At 34.7% G+C, this 22,545-nt stretch overlaps 1 protein-coding gene and 1 pseudogene across 3 annotated transcripts in view; both read left to right on the forward strand.

Moving 5' to 3' along the window:
• The window catches only part of mtTFB2 (mitochondrial transcription factor B2), an 82,089-nt gene that overhangs the window by 37,275 nt on the left and 22,269 nt on the right, over positions 1–22,545 (forward strand). For all 3 annotated transcript variants that reach the window (XM_089090472.1, XM_089090473.1, XM_089090474.1), the window contains exons 4-5: positions 12,444–12,576; positions 21,686–21,831. In XM_089090472.1, coding sequence (XP_088946598.1) covers positions 12,444–12,576; positions 21,686–21,831 — 279 coding nt within the window. The remainder of the gene's footprint in view (positions 1–12,443; positions 12,577–21,685; positions 21,832–22,545) is intronic.
• Positions 13,296–16,164, forward strand: LOC148950836 (uncharacterized; annotated as a pseudogene).

The following is a 22,545-nucleotide window of genomic DNA, read 5'->3' on the forward strand; positions in this document are numbered from 1 at the left end:
TCCAATATAGGCCATGTTCTTTTTTTGTCCAGGGATTTCAATTTGAAATTCATCCTTGTTTCTCTTTTTCTCTGTCGTTAGGACTGAAAGATACTCTTTTTACCCTTCTTCATAAGCAACTTCTGTTTTAACTTGACCCCAAGCGGCTTAAACATAATATTAGTGGTTTTGCTTAAATTTGATTTATATTAGAAAAGTATTATAAATTTTTTTTAGTTTAAATTTAATTCCCAATAATAATTTAATTTATCAGTGGGATGTGGTTAATATACCGTTTATTTTTCCTTTTAGAATTACCTTGGATAAATTACATATAACATTATTGATTTTTTAATTTTCACATATTTTTCCAGCACAAAGAATTTTCATATATTTCAATAACATAAGCCATTTGGGCTATGTAGCACAATAGCTAGGCCTAAATTAATTTCTGATTTTAATCACACCTTTGATGAACTTGTAGTAAAGTCTGTATTTCTGCTATAGTTTCCAAATATCAGTTGATCAAGTATGGTTTGGTTTCTGATGGTATGAGATGATAGCATCAGGGTATATTTGAGGTGTCTTCAAAATATGTTACTTTCCAAAAATGTGTCAAAATATAATTGAAGGAAAAATGGACCAAAAAGGACGCTATAGAAAATTTGATTTCCAAAAAATAGCTAAGGCTGTATCTAAAATAAATATTCACATTAGAATACATATAAAAGCATATAGTAGAAAGAAACACTCAATTTTGTAAAGTTTAATTACTTTTCATTACTTTTCTCTCTTTTAATTACTCCAAAAATAATATCTCGCTTAAATCGAAACGTTATGTTTCTTGCTGGATTATTCTTTTCGAACTTAATACTTAACGGATTGTTTCACAATAAAAATATTTATACGTTGACTCGAAGTCAAACCTTTACAAATACATTAAATCACTAGTTAAAACTTAAAGTTGATAAAAACATAGTATATATATATATAAGCATTTTGTAATAGCTTACATAAGTATTTTTTTTTTAATTCGCAAAACTATATAGGATATTTAACTAATGTTTAAAACTTAAAGCATTAAAAAAATAATACACGGTATAGATTAGCATTGGAATTAATTCCAATTATTGTTTTGTTAATTGCTTATGAAGTATTAATTCAGAATACTTCTTGAATGATATAAAAATAAAAAAACACAAATACTCAACATTTAATACACTATATTTACATGGATAGTTTAGGATTATATATATATATATATAATATATATATATATATATATATATATATATATATATATATATATATATATATATATATATATATATATATATATATATAATATATTAACCGAAGTTATACTGATACTTAATTGTTAAAAACAAATAATAATTATGTACCCTAATAATTTATTTAATGACTGCAATATTTTTTCTTTGTACAGCTTTTAAATAAGTCCATCAAGACTTTTATATGATAAGTCCTAATTTTAATTAAAATATTTACAAAACAAAAGCAACTCCAACAAATAGATTTATGAACTATAACCGATAACTGTGATTAGCCTCTATATAAGGGCTTGGCAGTAGTTCATATAACATGACTTTGCTCAAACTTTTCAGACTTTTGAGCTTTCCAATTCTTTTCGAATTTTTGGTACTTGAGACAGTTTTATAACGTTTTGGTCTGTAATCTCTCTTTTTTTTCAGCTTTAATGCCCTTTTGGTATAAGGCTCCCTTACAGCTTAGATCTGATAAGCTAAAAAATTTTTGCTGTTCACCTTATACCTCTTATGTCATTATCAAATGACTCTTGCCTGTACTCTGAAGGTTTGCTTACCAGGACTGCCTTCTGGTAGCTCCTTATAACGTTTCCAGGTCCTCTTGTCATGGGCTACCGCTAAAAGGACTATTATGAACCTGCACACACAATAATTAATAATTTATAGTATTGCCAAACTTTTTGATTTGTCGCCACAATTTTCTCTTGGGCTATTCTTTTTCAGAAAAAGTGGCCCTTCTGCAGAAAATACCTGGCCTCCATGGCACACAGTAATTCAATTTTTGACATACAAGGGACAATGACTATTTTCACTTTAACTTCCCCACTTTTAGTGGTCTTGTCTTAGGTTTCAACTTCAAATTAAGTCCTTATGGATATTATGTGCCTTTTTTTTTATTTTTCATGCCATGTTAGTAATTTTTCTGAAAATGACTTCCACATAAGAGAGCCAAATTTCTTTTCTTGACTACTTCGAGCATTTCTCCAATATTTCTATTAATCTTGGCCCACGTTAACCAATGTAATGGAGGCTCCGTAGTATTAATGCTACTTATTTGTACTTATTTAGTACAATTTTCATACTAGTTTAGTTCGGCAAGTTCAATAAGTGCGTATAACAGAGTTTAGCTGACTTCATTCAGTTTATTTTCCTTTTAATTTCGTCTGGCTGTATTTTCAACTTGAACCCTTCTTCCTTTTTTTTCTTTACTTTATTTAATCCTTAGTGTTTTTTTCAATTTTTTATTATGTTTTTTTTCCAGTAATATAGGTATTTTCTAATTTTATAAGTAAAATTTTCATGTTTTATTCAATAACTTTTACTAGTTTTTATGTTAATTTATCTTCTATGGTCAATTTCAATTATCTTTTTGTTTTTAAGGGATGGGGGGTGTCTATTGTTCCACTCGGTATTTTTTTGAAATTATTTAAATTTCTTCATCCGAAAGTGTTCGTGTTAGAAAAGTGCTATATTTTGATTTTTAGAACACTTTTAATTAAGTTTTGCCCCGCGTTTGCTAGTTCTCATTTCTTCATAAAAATGTAAGTTTTTACGATATCCTGATTGCTAATTTTATCCTATCTTTAATTATATTTTATTTGCCAAAGAAAGAGAGACAATAATTCCCTTGGCAAGGCTACATAGCTTTGAATGCGATTTCCACTATCTGTGGTTTATTGATAAGCTTAAATCTGGGAACGTTGTATGAATGAATTTCTGTTCATTACTGCAAGTTCTTTTGTTGTGTAATGTTATATTTTATTTTCAAAGAAAAAGTGGATACGTTTAGTTTCTGTTAGGGTTCGACGGCTTGGGATTTGGTGTTTGGGTTGGCACAGGTGAAAACCAATTGTTTAAACTAGGATTCTCCTGTGCCAGTTCGTTTTCTCAGATCCAAAACATCGCTAGAGTTAAAATTATTATCTTGAACTATGAACTGTGGTTTGCTTGTGACGATCGGGTTAATTTTTTTTTGGCTTATTTTTAATGGATTTTGTCGTTGGCTTACTCCTCTTGGTAAGTTTTTAGGTTATAACATATTTTTATATTGCTTACGGTTCTTTTTACTTAGCACCCATTTTTTTCCTTCTAAGCTTATTCTAAGTTTCGCTTAAATCTTTAGAGCGCTTCTTTAAAAATTTTTTTTTCTTTTTACCATTTGTAACTAATAAAAGAATATTATATTAGACTATAACTAATTTTAATAAGATTACAGCTAGCTTGTACATATAGTGGCCACATAATGTAAACTCTTGCTGTTTTTCCTATTATAATTATTTAAAAAAATTTCAAAAACACTTTTTTTTTCAAATTTGACTGAAAGTGCTATCTCAGAGAGTTAAAGGTCAGTAGATGCATTGAATGTACTTAACAACGAGAGACCAGCAGTGATTGAGCTCAACTCAGAATTTGCTAGCTTCCAGTGACTCTATTTCCGTAGTCAAGCCTCCTTCGTTTTTTTTCACAACCCCCAATTTTTTCCAATATACATATCAAAAGAATCGCCTTTTAATGCTGATTCTAAATATGTATAATTTAATAAGTTTCACAAAACCTATTTATAAGTTACGTGGCCTTACTCAATTTCTTTTATGGAACGTAGCCTAATTCGTTATGACAAGTCTTGTCATTACACCGTTCGCGAAGTTTTATCTCGTATCGGAAACAAATTTTTTTTGCAGGAAAATATGATGTCACTTCAGATTGGAACTAATAATTTAGCGTCAGAACGTGACGGTAATAATTTTTACTGGGGATATATATTTGAAGGAAAACTTGATGTAATTTATATACCGATTAAAAAGAAAATATAGATATTTCTTTAGAGGCTTATTAATCGTTTTATTTTTATTTATTATTTTTTTCTGTTACAATCGTTTTATTCAAATATTAATCTGCTGGGGGCTACGCTTGTTCTGCCTTTCTCCGTTTCCTGGTCCGAGTTTTGAACCCCAAATTTTTGCTTTTCTTCTTCTTAATATTTGCAAGTTTTTTCGTGGTCTATATAGTGTGATTTACAAGGCTCTGAATTTGAGCGCGGTATTGTTGCCTCGTCAAATACCTTTAATCTTTGTTTCTCCTGATGTTTGGCCTTTTTATAAGTGTTTTAGCTACTTGTGCTGCTGACAAAGGAACTTGTTGCTGCCCCTCTGGTTTCTTTACTGTTCTCAATAATTTTTCTTTAAAAGAGGAATTTCTTGACGATGGCCCAAGTTTAGTTATATCGATTTCTGTAGAAGACTTATCGGTGTCACCTTCTGTTAGCTCGCGTCTGGTAGATGGCGTTTGTTCCAAAAGCCATTTTTGTGTTAAGACTGTAGGTAAGTCTAGTGTATAAAGATCAGATAATTCATTGGTTCCTTCCAATTTTTCTTCCTCTGTGGATTTTACCCTTGGTTTATCACATTTTAAACCCTTATGTTGTGTTTGATTTTCTTCATCGCTAGTATCCGATGAGCATCGAATATTTCCCTTTTTCTCTTGTTTGTTGTGTAGAGTTTGTAGCCAAGACTGGGCTAAATACTCCTTCCACTCCTCCCAACTTTTGTGGTCATTAAAAAGGTCATAAAATTCATATGGTCTTCTGATATATACCGGTGAAACAGTTTGCTCTATTTCTTCGTCTGAAGGAATACGTTCTGTTTTCCACGGTTTTGAAAAATATCCTTTTTTCATTCTATTACGGTGTACTATTTCTTCCTTTTCCTTATACTGATGCTTTAGAACATATGTTAAGTTATTTGGTAGAATTTTTAAAATCCTGTAGAGCCCATCCCATTTTGGTTTTAACTCTTTTTTTCCTTCCAGGTTAGTCTTGTACACATAAACCAAGTCTCCTAAACAGTAATCTGTTTTATTTTTGCTTGTTCGGTCATATTTTTCTTTTTGTTCTGTTTTCGCATCTTCCAGATTATCTTTAACTTGTTCCATAGCTTTTTTCATTCGCAGCACCATCTCTTGCTTATATTGGTCTAGGTTGTAATATATTATATCATTTAGTATTTCATCCAAACAAATTCTGGGATCTCTTATATGTTGCAAAAAATGGCGTTTCTTTTAAGGAACGTGAAAAAGCCGTATTTATTGCAAAGACTACAAATGGTAAATGTTCATCCCAATTTTCATATTCCTCTCTTGCACGTATTCCCAGTACATAAGCTAATTCCCAGTGCTTACGTTCAACCTTTCCATTAGCTTCTGTCATATAAAACGAGGTAAACCATTGTTTAACATCCAGATATTCTGTAGTTTTGACTAATACTTTGGCTCTAAAACATAGCCCATTGTCGCTAAGTAAGTCTTTAGGGAAAAGTATGTGTTCTAACAATAGTCGATTGACGAAAGTCTTCGCGGTGGTGTTTCTCTTTTCATCTTTAATAGGAAAAGCCTATATATATGAGTTAAAAGAATCAACAACGGTTAATAAGAGGCTTTTTCCTTTTGTGGAAACTGGTTAACATCCTCCGGTTCCCCGAACGTCTATTGACATAAGTTCTCCTACCCCAGAAGGAGAGGGGTGGACACCTAATTTGGCTCTAGGGGTCTTTGGTGGCGACTTTTGTTTGGCACACTCTTGGCAGCTTTGTATGAAAGCTTTTACTTTTGAGTACATTTTTGGAAAATAAAAATTTCCTTACAACCTCCCCATAGTTTTGCTTCTCCCATGTGACAGCCAATTGTTGCATGTGCCATCTGTAAAATTTCTCCTTCCAGAGATTTTGGAATTACTGGAATAATTTTAAAGTCATTTTGTCTATATTCTTGCGATGGTCTATGATATCTTACCAGAAGATTTTTACTTTCGTCCAGATCAAAATTATCTAAGTCCTTTAAAAAATGTTGAAAGTGCTCTGGCAGTTCCGTTCCTTTTGATAAAAAGGATTTCATTGCTAAACAAAAATCATCTTTATCTTGATGATTCGAAATATTTTCATTAGACAGTATTTCTAGCCCTTCCAGTTCGTTCTGGATGGTTATTACCAAATTTCCTTCCGTATCTGGATTTCGTGACAAATAGTCTGGTAAAATGTTTGTACGGCCCTTAATATATATTGGGATATATCAATATGCTTGTAGACGTAGTATCCACCGTGTCAGCCGGGCTGAAGTATTTTGCATCGTATCTAGCCATACTAAGGATTTTTAGTCTATGCGTAAAATGAATGTTTTTCCAAGTAAGAATTGTCGAAAATATTCTGTAAGAACGACAACTGCCAAACACTCCCTTTCAACTGTCGAATATTTTCTTTCTGCCTCCGACAGTGACCTGCTGGCATATTGAACTATTGATTCTACTCCTTCGGAATTTATGATTAATAATATGGATTCTATAACTCAACCCTAAGCATCAGTTAGCAAACAGAATTATTGTGACAAATCTGGTAGTTTTAGTATTAGTGCCAGTAATAATTGTCATTTTATTTCATTTAGCGCTTTTTTTGCGTCCGCTGGACATCCAAATGTACGAGATTTTTTTCAAAAGGTTTGTCAAAGGTTGTGCTATGGTTGCGTAATTTTTAATATATCGTCTGAAATAGCTTAACAAACCAAAAACTGATCTGCAGCTTTTTTTATCTTTAGGAGGCTGTAAATTTTCTATTACTGTAAATTTTTCTGGATTTGGTGAAATAGTACCTTGGTTTATCAGGTGTCCAAGATATACTGGTTTTGGTACCACTATTTTTAACTATTCTGGTTTGAATTTTATGCCTGCTTTTTCAAACTTTTCCTGTACTTTATTAAGTCCGACCAAGTGGTCTTCCAGGTTTTCATTAAACAGAATTACATCATCTAAGTAAGCCAAGGTATCTTTTTTTCTTCCTGGTTCGTTATCTTTTAACACCAAATTCATTAGTTTGAAAAACACCAAATTCAAAAACAATTTGGACTAAATGATAAGCCAAAAGGCATACGTTCAAATGTGAACGTTCTTCCATCGTCTAAGATTACTGTAGCCTTATGCTTTATCTCTGCATCTAAAGCGATTTGCCAATATCCTGCTATTGAGTCAAAACTAGTGTAATATTTTAAACCTCCTAACGAATCTAAAATCATATCAATTCTTGGTAACTTCATCACGTCCTTAACCGTGACGGCATTTAGTGCTCTAAAATCTATACATAATCTCCAGGTGTTATCTTTTTTCCTGACTATTACTAGTGGAAAACACTTTCTTTAATTATCCCTTGATCTTCCATTTCTTTTATTTGGCTTTCTAGCCATGGTTTTAAATGATAAGGTGTTTTATACGGTGATTTTTTTATTGGAGGGCAAGATATGTTGATATCTTGTGCATGATTAAGTTAGTTAATCCGTAATCCGCTTTGTGTCTTGCAAAAGTCCATTTAAAAACCCAAAGAATATTATCCACCCTAGTTTTTACGTTTTCCGGTAAATGTTTTAAATCAAATTGTTGCAAAAAAATCAGTTTTCGACATTCCATACTTTTCTTGTAGTTGCGGTTTTAATGAGGATAAATGTTCGTGGCTAGTGAAATCTATGCCTAATTCTGGACTGTTTAGAGATTTTATTTCCGAATTTGAAATCTTTTCTACTGATCCACGTTCTACCTGGTTCAGTTTTATTTTATTATTACTTAGATTTGATAGTTTTAAGTATGTTATAGCATTTTCAATTTTTATAACTTGATTTTCCACGAAAACCATCGGGTATTCTTTTATGGTGTACCCTCCTATCATGGCATCCATTGTTTTAACCTTTCCTTCTTTTGCATTTAATGTCGCTAGCACTTGAGCTGTCGTTCCACCTTCTATGGGGGACAATTCGAATCGTCACTTTCGTTATCTGTTGTTACGCAAATTTGCCTGTTACTTTCATTTGTCTGGTTTATGGTTATTGTATCAGATATGGGTTCCCATACGATCCCAAAATTTCTGATGGCATCTACTCCTAAAATACAAGGAAATGGTAGCTCCTTGCATATTATTACTGTTACTTTTATTTCTTTATCCCCTGTGCTAAATTTCAATGCACATTCTCCCAAGATTTTCAGCCTGTGCCCTGTTACTGATGTCAGGGTATTCTGGCATCTGCTTACGTGATTTTTCACACTAGGAGGAAACCTCTTGAAAACTTCCTCTCGAATTAATGATTTAGATGCACCTGTATCTAGTAAGCATGGTAAATTTTGAAAACACTCAATTTTAAAACAACGCAGAATCGGTAGACTATTATTATTTGCATTTGTATCACAACATTCTAGACTATATAGGGGTCTTTTTAAGGAAATAGTTCTGTCGACCCTTACAGGCTGGTATCTCCGTTTAAATTCCCACTTTTTGGGCAATAATTTCTGGGGTTATCCCAGTTTTCTTTAGTATTGCTATTTTGACCCTGAGTGTTGTTAACCGTTAGCCTCCTATGTCTAAATTCAGGAATATTATTAGAAGATTGCCAAGTATTATTTATTCCCTGCCTTCCTAAAGGTCTGCCCCCCCTTCGTTCTGAACTGGTGGTTTGTCTTGTACATCTGGCCTTCTTTGCGTATTCTATGCCAGCAATCTGTTGCATAGTGGTTTGGTTTGCTACAATAATAGCAATAAAATTTTCTCTTAAATTGTTTGTTTGTTTTCTGGTTACTTCTAAATGTTTTTGATCTTTCATTGTTGGTTCCCCAACTATCTGTCTTTGGTGGGGGAGGGTGCCCATATTTTCTATAGTTATTAGCTTCTAATCTCTCAAGGTCGTGGAATCTGTCAGCTATTTCCCTAGACGGCAACCCTCGGCCGCCGTCACGCCTTTTTGGTTCATGATTTGGTTCCTCAAAACTCACCCTTTTCCGTCCTTTTTTATATTTTATATTTCCCTGGGCTCCTGTGTTATTTATTGATATTTGGTCAAACTTTTTCATAGCCTCGTCAATTTTTACCTCTGTTTCGACTAGTATTATAGCCTGCTCTAAATTTTCAGGTTTCCGTGATAATATTAGGTTTAATAACTTTTTTGGTAACCCTTGGGTAAAAGTATGTAGTTGTACTCTCTGTACTGTCTCGTCAGTTCCGCCTTTCTCTAATTGTAAGCATACGGATATACAAATTGTGTCTTCATATTCCCTGATACTAGTTGAGGTATTGAATGTGACTACCTCTGTTCTTAGCCTCTCAAAGATGCTTGTCTCTATGAATCTTGTTTTAAAAGATTAAATTAGAGTACTGATGTCCTTGGGCTCTTTTTCCTTGAGCCCTTCATAAGGCTCTAGAACGTGTTTCTTTGATCTGGGTGACGGGCAGAGTTTTTTAACGTAATCCTCAGTCACCTTATTTACATTGATAACAATTTGTAATTTTTCGACAGACTCAACTTTGACAGAAATTAATGCACATTAGACTCTGTTGTTTTCGATTTCAAATACCGTTGATAGGGAAGTGATTTTTTTCTCTGGTAAAGCCATTTTATTTCAATCTACTATTTTTATCTAGCCCTCTCGACCCAGTTTTTCCAGTGACCACCAGTTGTTGTGATGTGTATTTCTGGTATTTGGGTGATGTTGTTGTGAGGTGTATTTTATGGTATTTGGGGGTTGTAGTCGTAGATGCCTTTATTCTCCCTTTATAGGAGAGATAAACTCTGGCCCTAAGGTAATTTAACTTTGGTAGCGTGCCTTAGGCTATGACCAAACTAATGAGGCGTACCAGCTGGGTATGTTCGAGGGGCTAAAGGTAGATTGTAGAGAGGTTGTCTAAAATACAATACTTTTATTCATTTAACATATAATAATAATAATCAGATATATACTTTCTACGGGGACTGGCTGTCCCAAGTAGACCAGAAGTCTCAGAAACTACAATAATATATAATAAGATACTTAGACACTTACAATGATAAGACAAAATTCCAAGGTATTTCTAAAAACAACGGACCAGAGGTCAGTCCGGCATAAAGTTAGTATCAGATCACCCCTTCCGATAAAATGTATCTTTTATACATTTTTATCAGCCACACCTTCCCACGTAATCGCTAGGAAGTGGTAATTTCTCAATTTCCCGTTATACAGAACTTGGCAGGATATGTTCCTTATCTTAATAAAAAGTGGCATTTTAAAACTTCATATTTGCGTCTTATATATTTTTACTAAATGAATAATTAACTAAATTAGAAAGCTTTACCACACTACGTTTTCTTCCAGTCTTTGTCATTCCTTTTTCTGCTGACGCAGGCACAAAGTTTTGTAATTCAAATGTATTAGGTTTAGGTGTACAAAATTGGTGAAATCTGTTTTTACTCTCTATACACCAGGTTTTATCTGAGGACGTTTAGCAGGTAGAACACCTCCGACTTCACTATTTGAATCATCGTTTCGAGATAAAGGGAGCTTGATCCGTAACTCAACATTGGATTGTTACGTACGGACTAGGTTTTGACTCTTATGACAATCGCATTTAGCTGAGTGGTTGGTGCGCTGATTTGGAATTCTTTGTCCGAAGGGTGAGGGTTTGAATCCTAGTATATCTAGTTATTTGGTTTGAGACGGGGGTCAGTGGCGTGACTCTGTAAGCTCAGTTAGAGTCGACCCAACTCTAAATGGGTACCTGGAGTAATCTGGGGAAGGTCAGCAAGAAGGGTGTGAAAAAGCACAGAATGGCTGGCCCCCATCCCATTGCACATCCTGGCTGAAGGGCCTTGAGAGGGAGATCAGCACCGCCGGTTTTGACTTTAAGGGTCTAGTGCTATATCTTTTACCTTTTTCTTTTTACATTCACATTAGATTGATCTCTGGTTTGCAACACGGAGCTTGGGGTTTAATCCCTGTCGTCACAAGCTTAGGAGAGGTGTGCTACCTGTCCATGTAAAGAAATTCCAGGCAACTGGAACGTCGACGATTGTCGATACACCGTGGGTCACCAACGATTTTGGAGAATCTTTTTTCTACTAGTCTATGGCAGAAGACAGCCAAAACAGACTTTGTAGTAGATATTTTCTGAAATTTCTTAATTTGGTGTTTGCAAGTAATTGTGCTCTAGGAGCAACATTTTGGTTTCATCCGGTTCTTTTCTTCTTTCATTTTTTTTTTTCTGGATCCCATTTCAGTCTATTAAGAGAAAGTATTAAGCGTTTAACCTTTGAAGTTCTTACGGGAAGTTTGGACCATTGGCCATATTAATGAATAGGATATTCTAGTTTGGAAAACAGTGTATAATTCTTGCCTCGGGCGAAAAAGGATAGTTTTCGCTTTTTCTTGTGCCAGTTAAACAGTGGGTGAGTTGAGGGAGTTTTATAGCCTGTCTCAAAGATTATTATTTTAAGTTGTTCTGTCAAGCTTTCGTTTTGTCAAGTCATGATTCTACTTTCGAGTGTAAAGCTACGAACGATCAAGCAAGCAACAGGTACTTTAAAATTGAAGTTAGATTCAAAGCCCAAAAGTGCTTCAGGTTTACAAGTGCTCCCTGGCTCCATTGCCGAAATATTCTCTTAGAATAACAAATAGGAACATTTTAGAGATCCAAAAAGGAGGATTTTCTCACGGTCGAAAGTGCTGTCATCTACCTTTACAAGCCGTTTGTGTTGGTGATTATATTGAGCTTTCGATTTCTGTTTATGTGTTTGGGACTGAGGTAGAAAACCAGCATCGCATGTGATGCTAAACTTTAGTATTGCTCTCGTTACTAAAGAATTCGGGGCTTTCCTTTGCCCCTTTCTTAGTGGTGGGACTAGAAAGTTGTCGGACGATAAGAAAATTAGTTTTTGAACTAAGGAAGATACAACTTTCTTTATTCATTAATTGACAAATTAATTATTAGTAAAAAGAGAAATAAAAGAGAATGAAAGAAAGAAAAATTTGAGCTAATCGTAAAATAGTCAATCGGAAGTCAATAAGTCGATAGTCAGGTTAAAAGAAAAATCCAAAAGAGATAGAGCTGCCTCCTTTTTTGACTCTACGGCACAAATATCGTTGAATAAGGGGGCATATTTACATTAATATCCAGCACCTGAAAAAACAGCCGAAAATCAACATATTAGATATAGGACAGCTGAAATTGTGATTAATAAGTGCGAACTTCGGACAAAAAAATATGTAGCAACTATGCATAAGAATTGTCCGTTGAAACATAAGTGACAAAATATTTTCGATTAGAACTCATCAGAGATTTCATCAGGCTATAGCGCCAATGTATCAGCTGTGTTCTGTGAAGCCCATTTACAAACAATTTTCTATTTTAGGCGCTGAAAGAGCAGTATACAGTGTCTTTTGATTGCAACTTCGAAAATTATTATTTACCGACAAGTATTCATTTAGAAAACGAAATAACTGAAAACTTTTATCAGCATCTTCCGAATGTTCCGTGGTACAGCCGTAAGTGAAGGTGCCTTATTCTTTCTCAATTTATACGGTTTTGATTTTCCTTTTTTATTCACATCTATTCTTCTTTGGTTTGTCCTTCATTTGTGCTCCTTTTGAGGCTCTATTGTTCTTAGAACTTTTTTTGCTTTCTAGATATGATCTGGCTATTGTATTGCCAAACCAGGAGTCCGTAAGGGTCTTTTTTCAAGCCACATTTTCACTCCAAATTCGTTTAAATTCTTTTCTATGACATTTTCAATCATTTTGGAAATTACCCGGAAACATGAAAAGCATGGGATGATTTACCTTAAGTGAGAAGACGTAAGGCTGGTGTATGCAAATGAATTTTTTTCCATATTGACCACTGATTCCCAAAGTATTCCAGGGGACCCCCAGAAGTCCACGGGAAACTCGACGGAGGTCTACGATGGTATGACAAAAAAATGGGGGTCCACAATCTTAAAGTGGGGTCCCTGACCATTTATCTGGTTTAGACAAGGACGAGCTAATATTTTGACTTGACTTCACTTATCAGTGTAGACAGATAATATTTACTATCGTTATCATATTACAATGTAAAATGGATAATAATAATAATTAATAGTATAATTATTATATATTCGAATAAATTCAACACAAGAAAATATACCATTTTTATTTCTACCGTTCTAAATGGGGAGTTTTTTAAATAAGTTAAAATAGAATGCATTGGTTTCTTGTGCTGCGAGTAGATGTCAAAAAAGTAAAGCTGGATGAAGTCACTTTTTTGATTGGCCAACTTCATGTTTTTGACATCCACTCAGAGCACAAATAATTCATTAATTAAAAATCATTTCTCACTTTTTTTTTCGAAAACTTCGTGGTCGGATCTCGCTCGCAATGCAATTTTTCATTGTTAAATCTAATTATTGCATTTTTTGTCGAGTCTTAGGATTATGGTAGAAATGTAGCGGGGTTTCCCCTGGAACTAGCTACATTTTGAGAGTGGTCTTTGAGAAAAAGGGTGTGGAACCCACCAATGGTCCGCACACTGCAGGAACCAATCTCCTAATTCTCTGCTTTGGCTGAGAGCGCTAAGTATATCTAGGGTAAATCTTCTTACACTTCTCATCTATCCAGATAACTTTTAAAAATGATCCAGATTGATCAGTTCGCAGAAAAGAATCTAAACGAATTTATAATAAAAATTAGGATTGATAAATTTACCTATGTGTTTTGAATTTTATGCTTGATAAATATAGAAAAATAACAAATTTGCTACTTCAAACTGCGTATTTTAGTTATTATTGCGAGTTTGAAGAATTCCTTTTCATTAGTTTTCTTAGTCCAGCCTCGTGTGTAGCCGTAAGATGCCTTATTCTTTCTTAATTGTACTGTTTTGCATTTTTTTTTATGTCCAAGTCTACCCTTACCTTCATTTGTGCTTTTTTAGGCTCTATTTATTTTTAGAATTTTTCTTTCTCTCCTGGATAATATTTGGCTATTTTAGCGAACTAGTCGAGAAGTAATATTTAAAAAAAAGGTTATCTACTAACTAAACTAGGAAGTACTGAAACATCAATGAGGCTAAAAAAAAATTATCTTTACTTTAATTTTTGGCCCACTGTTTTAAACAAATTTTGGTAAAATATTTTTCGAGATGAAAACGTAGAAAAACAGATGAGATATTTGAATTTACTTTCGCTATAAGTATTGAGTTGCCAAGAATATGGCACTTTACTGGTAAAATAAGCCTACGAAGAAATATTCTGAAACTACCCTTATTAGAATATTAGACAGCAGAATAAGAGGTACGAACTCACGGTAACGAGGACTCTGGGAAGAGGTATCTGAGGTCTTCTTTTACAATGCAAGTGTTGAATATGTGATAAGTGGACACCTTTTTTGGAAAAAAATGCAGCTTCAATAAGAATATTTTTAAGGAGACACAGAAACAACAAAGCCAAATTTTATCGTCTAAACAATTGCTTAAAGATTATAATTAGTTGTCATGTATCAATATTAAAACTTGGGTTATTTTAAGAGTAGGAATTATTTCTGCCAATTAAGCAAAAATTTAATATTAATATTTATTTTGCAAAAGTTGTGTTCCTGGAAAAATAGTCAAAAATTGACTATTTAACCCTAGAATACTAGACTGCTTATCGATTTATGTGAATACTAGGGTCGGTCAATTAGACCAGGTATGTCTATCAAAACCTATATCTTCGTAACCATTAGGGATAGGTATTCAAATTTTTCTTCAAGCATTTGTCTATATTAGTGAAAAACAGTGGCAAACAAATTAATTCGTCTGTTCTACACAGAAATTTACAATGTGGTCTTAGTAAACAGGGCGCCTGCAAGCCTCGCAAGTGGTCGACGTTTTGCGATCGTGAACAGTGTACAGTTCACTCATCTAGGAAGTCGAGTGGAACCTTCGTTTGGAACGGGAGTCACGTGAATTACTTCACAGAAAAGTTCACAGATTTGGTGTGGCAAACGAAGTCATTCTAAAGGTGCTTGAGTTGGGGGATCATGGTATAGATTCGTCAAGCACGTTACACTGGCTTTTCACCTAAGTGATTAGTGTTCTTGCAGTAGATAATGAAAGAGTATATGGAGATTGTTTCAGCTTGCGGTACATGATCCAAACGGGCCACCTTTGGGTCTTTTGTGAACAGCTGAGAATGCTGCACATTTTGTCAAATGTGTACACACTGCACTTCGTCTTGTTGTACGTTTCAGTGATTTCAGGTTTTCCAGACTCAGCAATAGACGGTCCTTGGATCATCGTCGAGAGAAGCAGGACCAATTTCCGTTTATTTGGAGTGTAGGATATCAAGATATTTTCTTTGCCGAAACAGGACATTTGCAGCTGCCCTTCTTGTCGTTGCCAGAAGGTCTTTGGGTATTTCTCTTTTGTTTTTGCTGAAAATCCCCACCACTGTCAGGTTGAAGGGGTCTCGAAGACCCCTTCGAAGTTTTTAAGTACAAAAATGTTTATTCTTATTCCCCATTTCTTTCAGAGTTCCGCAGGGTACGCTTTTGGGTTACTTGCTATATTTGGGAATGATCAACATTCTTAGTATTGAATCAGCTAGTTAATAGAGGTTCTTACATGGGATCTTATTGTTTTAAAGCTACAGAAGCAATGTTACGAACAGTGCAATGTAAGTTCTCGAAGACGGTGCATGTGAAGCAGCCCAGTCAAAAATGAAAGTGAATTCCCATAAATTTCATATTATGACCTTTAGCTTTCTTAAATCAAAGCCATCCTTAACAACCCCAATATCTAATGAAATAATTACAACAAAAACTAAACTCTTAGGGGTCACACTCACTAGCGATTTGAAATGGGAGGCCCACATTTGCTCTATTGTTAAACAGGCTAGTGCATCTCTGTCTCTCCTTAAGCTATTTGCTAAATTTTCATGCTCAAAAGCACACATTCTCTGCCTTTATATATCTTTTATCTGTCCACAGCTTGAGTATGCTTGCCCGGTGTGGCATTTTGGTTTTACGGTTGATCAGTTTGTTCATCGCTGTAGGCTATGTTTTAATATTGCACTTCTGTATTTATGGTGTTCGTTTTGTATACAATGTAGGCTAGCTGACTGAAGGCAACAAATTTGGCAGTTTTTTTATGTTGTGAGAGTTTACTTGATAATAAAGTACTATTCATTCATTCATTCATTGACATGTTTATCTGAGAAAAGAACAGTGGTAAGCCTTTTATCTATGGTTACATTTCTCTTGATGCCTGCTAGGAGTCAGCAGAGCTCTTTGGTAAAATAGCTCTATAGTGGTCCCCTATTGGTCGGGGTTCCTTTTCAAAGGTAGGGTAGAGCATTCAGGGTGGCAAGGTTTTAATTATCAGTTATAATAGGTCCACAATCTTTTTCTCTAAATAAAGATGCAAATTGACGTTTTCGACAAATTCGAGGTCTGCCAAAAAACTCACATCAACACTAAACGGTCATTTTGACCGAAACCCCCCTCTTATCTCTGACATATGCAATGATTTTGCAAATTCTCACCCTTTTCCTTTCTTGGCTTGGTACCGACTGAAATAGCACAGTCGCTCCGACTTCTCTTAATACGACGTCATAGCGGAACTACGAAGCTGTAAAATTCCCAGAATCAGAAGGCCTGGAGCCCAGCATTCTACATTAATGCTGCTTAATGTTTACCGTTTGTATGACAGATTGAATTGTTTTAGCGTATTTCGCAGTATTAAATGGTCAAAATATCTTTTTAATTGCTTCATGTGTAATATTCTCAATAACAGTAACAGTAACTCTGGGTTTATTTAAAAATAAAGTATACATCATCGATAACCTGAAGCAAACTTAAACGGCAAAAAACCCTCCTAATAAATCAATAACCCCCCCCCCAAAAAAAATCAAAAAAATCATTAATTAGAGCTCAACTTACCGGACCCGAAAACCATCGAACCTCCAAACAGCACCCATCAAATTCATAACATTGATTTTCATATTCAGCTGCAACTAAACCCTTTTAAAAACTTAACTTAACTGGCCCAGAATAATCCATCCAAAATATATACATCAAAACAATGGTTCTTTAACAATTTACGAAATTCCTGCAAACCCTCAACATTCCTCAAATCCTCTGGCAAACTCTCCCAAACTAACGGAACAACATGGCGAATTGAACACCTAGACCTGACCATAGCTGGTCTTCGCACCAACTGAGAAGATCGTGTCAAATGATCGTGAATAGTAGACGCAAGACTAAACACTCCCGAAAAACATGATGGTAACTCCGAAGCTAAATATTTAAATATAAACAAAGCATTATAGAATAGGCATATTCCTGCAAACGGTAGAATTTCATACTCGCGGTGAATATGCCTCGCCGATACATATAGGTCAACTTTATTACCATACCATACTTACCATACTTTTTTTGTTGATATAAGAGCTTTAGTAGTTTTGTCCTTGTATGGTATACCAGACAAATACATTAAAGTGATAAGTGCTATGTACGAGAATAACACTGCTGCAGTTAAGGTGGGCAATGAATCTAGAAGCTGGTTTTGTATCAAATCAAGAATTAAGTACGGTTGAATTCTATCCCCCTTTATATGGATTATTTTGGTTGACTTTGTAATAAGTAGAACAGGAAAGGCAATGGGAGACCACGGAATCAAATAGGGAGAAAAAAGTCTCCTGGACTTAGATTATGCTGATGATTTAAGCATCCTAGATGGAAGTGTGAACAAAATGAATGAAGTTTTAAAGGTTTTGCGAGTTCAGGGTGCCAGAATAGGTTTGAAAATTAATGTTAGGAAGACTAAGTCACTAATGCTAGGAATAAGTGAAGATGAAAAGGTGACTTTGGGTAATGAAAATATTGATCAGGTGGGCAGCTTCATTTACCTTGGTAGTATTATTAGTAAAGATGGTGTGAGCAGTGAAGATGTTAAAAATAGAATAGCCAAGGCTCAGGGTGTTTTTTTTTCACAGTTAAAAAAAAGTCTGGAAGAATAGGGAGATAAGTCTGCAAACCAAGATTAGAATGTTAGAAGCTACAGTGATGACAGTGGTCAAATATGGCTCTGAAGCATGGACGCTCCCATAAGCAAATGAACATTTGCTAGATGTTTTCCAGAGAAATTGCTTACGGATTGTTCTGGGTACCTGGTTGACTGACCGTATTTCAAACAATAGGCTGTACGAAAAATGTGGTTCAATACCGTTTTCTAGGGCTATAGTGAAAGAAAGGTTGAGGTGGCTAGGGCACGTTGTGCGTATGAAGGATGACAGGTTACCGAAGATTGTTCTTTTCGGCCAACCATCTAGGGATAAACGCAAAGCAGGTCGTCCCCGTCTGGGGTGGAAGGACGTCATAAAGAAAGATTTAAAGGAAATGGGAACTTCGTGGGCGGGTGTAAAAAGGGAGGGTTTGAATAGATTGGGGTGGAGGAGGAGCGTGCGTAGCTGTGTTGGCCTCAGGTGGCCTGGTGCTGCGGTGAGTTATTAGTAGTAGTAGTAGTAGTTATTGTTATTACAATACAAAACTCTAATTACCATATTCTACGTTACACGGAGCGGATGGAGGTGAGTTACGAATGTTTTCGACCAAACCGTACAACAGTAAATGAGATATGGGTCAACCATAGAAAAATACAACATTCTCAGAATTTCACACGGAAAAATATACCTAAGTTTACGAATAATACCAATACTATGAGACAATTTGCTGCTAACAGATGCAATATGGTCTTTAAAACTAAGGCTTTCATCAATAATAACACCTAGGTATCTAGTAGTAGTAGATCTTACAATAGTATGGTGTCCTACTTCAATCCTATTAATCCATGGATAATGACCAGTAATTCTACCATAAATAAAACAATTCGACTTATTATAATTCAGTTTCAATTTATTTACTCGCATCCACTTTTTAATCGAAGAAATACCTTGTTTCAATATAGTCATCAACTCATTTTCAGTTCTACCAGCTACAGTAAAATGAGTGTCATCACCAAAACGTGGTAGAATTCCTTTAGTACCATAAGTATCAAGGTCTAAAGAACAAGACACATGGCTTGAAGCTCTACAAAGGTCATTAATATAAACCCAAAAACAACAAAGGACCCAAAATGGAACCCTGGGGTACTCCAATCGAAATATATTCAATTTTAGATGTGACTCCACCCATCACGACACACTGAGTCCTTCCACTAAGAAAACTAACTATCACTTTCAAAAAATAGTCACGTATACCACTACTATATAACTTTTGAACCAGTATATCATGATCCACATATTCAAATGCTTTAATAATATCCAAAAATATCGAAGCTATCTTCAGACCCTTGTCTAAAGCATCATTAATAAAAGTTGTTAAAAACAAAACTGCATGCTCTGTAGAATGATGACTCCTTAACCCAAACTGACTAGAACTAAAAAATGCTCTTTTCTCGAAAAAACTTACCATCCTACTATGAATCAACTTTTCCAACACTCTGGCAATAAATGGCAGTAAACAAATCGGTCTATAATCACTAAAACAATTCTTATCCCCTCCTTTAAATATCGGGATAACATTCGCGCATTTTAGACAATCAGGAAATATTCCAGCTTTTAAACAATTATTTATCAGTCTTAAAAAATGACTAGATATAACAGGTAAAATCGACTTCAAAACCTCCAATGAAATAAAATCGCTTCCTGATGCACCATTTTTCATATTTTTTATAACCTTAAATAATTCATCTATAATTACAGATTTGAGGTACGTAGACACACAATCTTCAGGTAGGAACTGACGGAGATCTCCATCTTGATCAAGTTCTGGCACCGATGATGACACACGCTACCCAATAGTAGCGAAGTGAATACACATCTCATCTACAACTTTAATATTCATTGCTATATTATCTGGATGGATCAAGCCGCTACCAGGGCTAGTCACTTACTCAATTTCCATGTCTTACTTGGGTTACCCTCAGTATTTTTAAACTTAACCTTATAATATTCTACCTTAGCCTGTCGGAGTACAGCATTTAACCTTATATTATAAACTCTATACATTTTTTTATCATGAGGATCATTGCTCCTTGATGACAACTTATATTAAAAAAAACGTCTTCTATTAAATGACTGTAACAAACTCTTTGTAATCTAAGGTTTATTCGGAGACACCCTTCTCTTCTGTATTCCTGACACTTCACGACATTCCAACAACGTATCATTAATCTTACCATACCAAAGCTCAATCTTCAAATTCAAATCTAATTCTTTTCGTGAAAATTCAAAATTTAACTGTTCTATCCTAAGCTTAAATCTTGAAAGAGTATTCGAATCAACTAATAATTTCCTAGGCTAAAGGCGAGCATCACTGCTAATATTTATATTCTTCAATATACCCGGAACTAATATTGCCAAACCAAAGTGATCCGTAACATCATTTAACACAACACTCGACGAATCATGGAGAACATTCAAAAATACATTATTAATTAGAGATGAAGATAGAATAGTCTCAGGTGTTGCCAAAATAAGCTCCGTCACTGATGGTTTTCATATCTGCCCTCAAATTTCCTTATTTCAAATGTCCTTCAACGGCCCTACTTCCTGTCGCCCCCTTAATTGGGGATAAATGCCCCTTATAGGTTACGGTAATTGCAGTAGCATCTCAATGGGAAAAATTTGCAATTTTATTTGCGTTATCAGTACTGTGTGTGTGGTAAGTTCATACCAATAACGGGAATCGAAGCCATTTTTTTCCCGGCACGCCCCTGGGACAACTTTTTTTGCAAGTTTATGGGTAGGCCAGAAGCTGCCGTTGAAGAGGGGTTGTTTTTCATTTTTATATGCGTATGTATATTGTTTAATTGCAATTTATTGATGAAAGAAAGAAAAAAAGGTTCTAATGCTGAACTATATTGAACTCTAGAGCTAAAGTGATCCGTAGTTTGAATGCTTAGAACTTTTTAATTCCAAAAATACTTTTATTAGAGAAAGTCATCCTCTTTTTCCATTTAGTTTTCGAATGTATAGTATCTTGTGAAAGCTTTCATTTGCAATTTTAAAGCTGGTCCTCAGGGCTCTCTGAAGACAGGCTTGGAACCCTAAAAGATGTTTTATTATCTTCCTCCTCCTTCTTATTGTACATGAAAAATTTAAAGAACTAAGGAGGAGGTCTGTTGCTTTGAATCCTCAAAATTAACTAGTAAAACTGTACAGTGAACTCCCTGAAGATATGAGTCTTGAGCTGAGTATACTAAAAATCTCTGAAGACATTCCAGGAAAGTGTTGTTTTTTTTTTCGCCTACCTTACTTTTTACCTACATGTATCCTCCGGGAACAGTTTTTGCTAAAGCTCACCTACTATTGTGCTTGTGTATATACACATAAAGGATAAAAATGACCCTGTTCTATGTCTGTTCCAAAGTTACACCTTGGTCTCATTGCTTTAAACTTTCGAAATATTTTCTAGTGAAATTCACTTTCTTTTCCTGTTTTGTTTCCAAATATGTAAAATCTTAAGAAAGCTTAAAAAATTTCTTAAACAGTAGATAGGCTCTTGGAAATGTTTAAAATTCGCATTCCGTGGTGCTTGTATACATACACGTGAATAATAAAAGCTAACTATGTTTTATTTTTAGCGGACTCTCAAAACTTCCAGTGTTTAACCCCTATTGTAACGAAACATCGACTGCTAAACCATGCCGTATGTTTTGCTCAAACAACTGGAATATTTCACTGTGGTAGACCTGACTTGTACATATTGGCAAATTGGAAGATTGCTGAGGTATTTCTTTTTTCTCCGGGAAATGGATTATCGATGCTTACCCACTTATAAATACAATAAAAATTTCGACCCTAATTAAAATGTATAAGAAACTCACATGAAAATACGACCATTAAAACTAAAATCTTTTTGTTTGTTTTTGCCCTAAATGAAATATTCATTTAGGGTAAAGGTTCCACTGTCTTAAGGAAAAAAGATTTAGTTATTTCTTCTTGTTTTTTTTTTTTTTTTTTTGTATTTATTACTGTTAAGGAGTGTGGTCTTTGTCGCTATTTGTGTCTAGCTTACCCACGTCTTGTCTCAACGTCTCCAGGACGACCCTAATATTACCGTTAACAGTTATCAGCAGGGCTGCCACCGTCGGTAGGATTTTACTAGATCTAGTAAAAAAAAATCTAGTAAATTTCGAGGATCTAGTAAATTTCCCGAAATCTAGTAAAAAGTCATGATTTGCGGTAAACAAAGCTTTTGTTATTTTCCATGAATTCAAGGGGAAAAATTAGCGTCCCTTCATTATAAAATCTGATCCCGATTGCAATAGATATTATGGCTACTATTGCTCTCATTTTTACGGTTTCGCGTCAACCCTGGCGCTTAAAAATCTCTACTTTTCTCTTGGCTTCTTCTTGATACTCACTTTGAAAGGCAAACTATTTAAAATCAGGACTGGTATGCCGGCTTAATTTGTTTTCAGAAAATTTTCTCAGACTCTCA

This window comes from Artemia sp. Qi Xiang Cuo, chromosome 6 (assembly GCF_049724085.1).
Source record: "Artemia sp. Qi Xiang Cuo chromosome 6, ASM4972408v1, whole genome shotgun sequence".
Taxonomy (NCBI): domain Eukaryota; kingdom Metazoa; phylum Arthropoda; class Branchiopoda; order Anostraca; family Artemiidae; genus Artemia; species Artemia sp. Qi Xiang Cuo.